Source organism: Phaethon lepturus, unplaced genomic scaffold (genome assembly GCF_000687285.1).
Source record: "Phaethon lepturus isolate BGI_N335 unplaced genomic scaffold, ASM68728v1 scaffold28260, whole genome shotgun sequence".
Lineage (NCBI taxonomy): Eukaryota > Metazoa > Chordata > Aves > Phaethontiformes > Phaethontidae > Phaethon > Phaethon lepturus.
This window is the reverse complement of record NW_010511640.1, coordinates 8,482-12,901: the sequence shown is the minus strand read 5'-3', so window position 1 is coordinate 12,901 and position 4,420 is coordinate 8,482. Positions and strand designations below refer to the sequence as shown.

At 42.6% G+C, this 4,420-nt stretch overlaps 1 protein-coding gene across 1 annotated transcript in view; it reads right to left on the bottom strand.

The window, feature by feature from the left end:
- Nucleotides 1-218: 218 nt before the first annotated feature.
- FBXO47 (F-box protein 47) overlaps nucleotides 219-4,420 on the bottom strand; it is a 9,508-nt gene continuing 5,306 nt past the window's right edge. Inside the window, exons 5-10 of the mRNA XM_010284663.1 lie at nucleotides 4,151-4,259; nucleotides 3,051-3,227; nucleotides 2,339-2,485; nucleotides 1,587-1,729; nucleotides 1,013-1,172; nucleotides 219-337 (exon numbers count right to left, since the gene is read on the bottom strand). Coding sequence (XP_010282965.1) covers nucleotides 219-337; nucleotides 1,013-1,172; nucleotides 1,587-1,729; nucleotides 2,339-2,485; nucleotides 3,051-3,227; nucleotides 4,151-4,259 — 855 coding nt within the window. The remainder of the gene's footprint in view (nucleotides 338-1,012; nucleotides 1,173-1,586; nucleotides 1,730-2,338; nucleotides 2,486-3,050; nucleotides 3,228-4,150; nucleotides 4,260-4,420) is intronic.

Below are 4,420 nucleotides of genomic sequence, written 5' to 3'. Positions count from 1 at the left end.
AACACAGCCTCAGAGGAGCGAAACGCCCAGAACTCCGCTGCGTATGCTCAGAGGTCCCCAGTAGTTCCATGAGCTCATTCAGCTGCTCTGACACGTATGTCACCAGCTCTTACTGGAATGGACCTTTAAGAAATAATTGGTCACTGCTTTGCAAATGTTTAAAAAAAAATTAGAAAAATCCAGCAAGTGTAGAGCAAGAGTCTGTAAAGTTCAGAGCGTTAAATGGTGTTGCTGTTGTTTCTCATGGTCAGGTACAGAATTTCTTTATGGAAGTTCGCTTGTGCATTTACAAGGTGAAACAAATTCAAGAAGCTGCTGTCCTCTTCATCGCGATCCCCTACCAGGGCAAAGAAAAACATTTAAAAACGGTTAGTGAAACAAAATTACTTCTTTGAACATAAATCTTACTCATTCAGTGTTTTCAGCAGCCTCCGCTTAGATTTATGAGGCATCAGCTACGGCACCTGATGGCAGGACAGCTGTGAGAGAACACAGGAGACTCTCTCCAAAATTCCTTTACCAGCTTGTCCGAAGACGGACAAGAACAATTGTGCGTTAAGGCAAAAATCTGGCCAACTGAGCAGGCTGTTCATCTTTACAGCTTGCCATCATAATCAGTCTTGAGGTTTTATCAGGGCTGACAAGCTGTGGACAGGGAGCAACTGCAGCCTGTTGAGGTGAACAGGCTGGCTGGCAGCTGCTCGGAGCCTGTGCTCGGGCACAGCCCAAAAGGACCTCAGGCCTAATGCTCTGGGGGGATGTATTTTAAAAGACTGTTGCTTTCACCATCCGCGGCACTGGGAATCTCTTGGACAAGCGAGATCGGTTAAATAAATGTCTCTCCCAACTGTGACACTTGATTATTTTATGTTAGCAAAAGCTTCAGGCACTCCAGTGGTGCTCTGCCTGGTGAGGGAGGGCAGGAGGACAGGCTGCGATGCCACACTAACTGTGTTGCTCGATGTCTTGCTCAGTGTTAGCTCCTGATTAAAGTGCTCGTCCGCAGGCTTACCGGACAGTACTGCCTGTAGCATGTCCATGACCATGTGAGCAAAGGCGTTCTCCACACACTGCAGAAAGTTGTTTCTCTCCCCTGGAGTGCTGAAAACTTTGCAGACCTTCTGCATCATTTTTACTGCCCAGTCCATGCAGTACAGGTCTTTCTCGCAGACCTGATGTGCACAGGGAATATTAGAAATACGCCTTTTATGATGAGTACAACACTATAAAAGGCAAGATTAAATCTTAGAATTAACTATTGATTCTAACGGATTGGTTGCAGCCGATTATTTTCTGAGCTGGAAACTTAGGCTTTGTTAGGAGGTCATAGAGGTTGTTCTTATTGTTGGCATGCTAACGGAGGAACTTCTCAACGTTTTGTTAGCGGTACCTCTCCTCAAGGATAGGCTTGCTACCTTGCAGAGGTGTGCTGGACAGGGCCCAGAGGGTGGAAGAGTACCAAGTCTCTTGCTGGACTTACTCCGGATTTGTAGGAGTAGATGGGGAAACAGCTTTCAGGTCCAGGAAAGCAAATCGGGGGGTAAAGAGACAAAAGGCCTGAGCCTGCTCTGTTCAGGAGCACTCACCAAAGCCAGGAAGACCATGAGTCTGGCTAACTCGCCAGCTCTTCCGTTCACAGCTTTGCTGGCCATGAAAGTGAAGCAGATGTTGTTTCCACTCAGAATAAGAAGTCGAGCATTGTTCTCCATGAGCCACTCCCGGGGAACAACTTCGTAATAAAACAGAGAGAATTTTAGTGATCTTTGAACAAAAAGAAAGGAGTGCCACAAAAACTATTCTGGGAAATGTGAATTTATGAATTGTTGGCTTTGAGAGCTAACCAGAATTTGTGAGGGGATACCCTCTGGAATACAATTGCAGCAATTTAGTCATATAAGCGATTCCTACCGGCAATACAGTTAGAGCTCTTCACGATAGCTTCCATGATATAATCTCACCCAAAACTAACTTTCAATGTAGCCGTTAACATTGTTCAGTAGAATTTTTGGCTTGAACAAACATGTTTTCAGTTTACGCAGCTTGGGCAATGTTTCCTTAATAATGGCTAGACAAGACTTGAATTTTAACTGCATGGATTCTTAAAATATTTCACAATGGGGAAGGACAGCCTGAATTTGTAAGCGGTGCTGGGTTTCTCTCATCCCCAGCTACGGCCTGGCTTCCAAATGTAATGACTTTTCCAGTTACACCACAGCTACTGTAAGGAATATTGCAGTCAGTTCCCCAAGGCACCTCTGTGTCTGAAACACACTTATTGCTAGATTTGGAGGACATGAGCATATAATCCTACGGATTAATGATAAAGGCAAAAACACACCTGACAGCTCATCCACAAGACTGATAACATCATCTGCTGTCCATTCTCTAGCTTCTGTATCATACAGCAGTTTAATTGCATCTGCTAAACCTTTCAGACTGGTCTCATCTGTTGGTCCTTCTATCATTTTCTGCCAAACCACATGTCCTGAGCAATATATTAATCACAACTGCTATTAAGTGACAAAGTAATTTTTTTTTCAGACAAGAAAGGTGTTAAACTGTGCCTTACAGCCGTCAGAGGAGGGGAATTCAGGTAACACAACTCAGTCTTTGTGACAGTGAGATTTTTTCCATCTGCCATTCTAGTAGGGACAGCGATAGTTGCAGCATGAATCAAAGAGCAATTTAAAGAAACCCAGGTCTAATAATTAAATGAGAAAGCATGTTTTTCTGCAACAGATGCTTCTTTGAGGTGCATCTGAGCTAACTCTACCCTAAGCAGGGGAGAATAGAGGAACAGAGGTGCAATTTCTTCACTTGAATTGTAACTTTTTAACATATATGTATGTATAAATATATATATGTACATATATCACTTGTGTATTTTATGTATGTTAGTGAGATCTGGTTAAGCAGAACAATTTTTTTCTAGGCTATTCTACGATTACATTTTGTTTGCATGAAGCTTGGCTTTCAGAAATGCTGCATCCTGCAAGGTAATCTCATTCTCAGGGAACAAACTTTGAAAATTAACCCCCCAGACTACTCACCATCAAGAGAGGACACTGGCCCAAAGATGATATACAGCAGGCGAGCTTGATTGACCATGGGCCATGGCTTTAAAATACGAGTCAACCAAAACGCAGAATCACTTCGATGAATCCAGTGGTTCAACAAGACGCTACGGCAGTATAACCTTATCCGCAGCTCTAGCTTTCGGGCACTTCCTGGGGGTAAAAGAATGTAGAGGTTATAAAGCCATTAAACCTCGCACAATACAGATTATCACCTGCTATTTTATAGGAAGAGAAAGAAGGGTTTTCTTCAAGCTGCCCAAGAACATCTAGGGGGATTTAATTAAATTCTCAGCTGCTACTTCCTGAATTTGGCTCTTTTGGATACATTGCGCTAATTGAGGCTGTAGAATCTACTTACGCACCCTCTGGTACCTTTCTGCAGCAGCTCATGCATGTTTTCAAGGGCTCTCAGCTGTTTTTTGTTTACTCTGATCTTTTCTCTCTGATGGCATCAGTAAGTGGAAATAGGAGGAAGTGTGTGTATGGCTGTGTATAAAGTGTTCCACAGAAATACCCAGTTCTGTGCAGGGTAACATGAGAATTTCTTGAGAGGTATGTGCCACGTCAGCGTTGTGTTCCAGAAATATTAAACCTAACTTTTTACTGCGTCACTTTATTTCTATGTTGGTTCCTTTCCCGTTGATTTCACTGGCATTGGTGTACAGTAGGAAAGATTCAAGTCCATGTTACTGTTTACGTATATACATAACTTATGCATTGGCTTGATAATGGAATTATTAAAAAAAACCCTAAACACCTCTCAAGACAACTCTCTTCACTACAGGATATGTGTCAAAGACAATATCTTTGCTCTTCTTTCAGTGAAGAAAAATAGCTGTATCTATCTATACAAAGGCCAAGTATTTACTCTAGAATGCCCACTTTCTGCATAAAACTGGAGCTAACAGAATGTACATGAGAGTCAGGAAAGGACTGGTGCTACAAGGCTTAGCTGAGGCAAAACATTCTCCATCCTAGCCACATTTTGTTTGCAGTAATCAAGATGCATTTTCTGTCTTCTCCATGACAGCGCATTTTGATTTTGTAGGACTTTTGTCTGCTTTGACAATTACCTGGTTTGCTGCTGACAACTGTCTGTACTTTACGGGGTAAATTGCTCAGCTCGCAGAGGAAGTTAAAAACCCGGTGACACTCTAGTTCATCCCAGCCTGCTGTTAGGATCTGAAGATTACAAAAGAAAGGGGGTAAAAATGAATAGATTGAGCCATGGATTTAGATCACAATGACATTTCTCATATTAGATAAATACAGTCTGTCCTGCCATTTATCAGAAGAACAGAGAGGGAAGGTGTCATACCTGGAGTGCGGTGCCTGCACGGCAT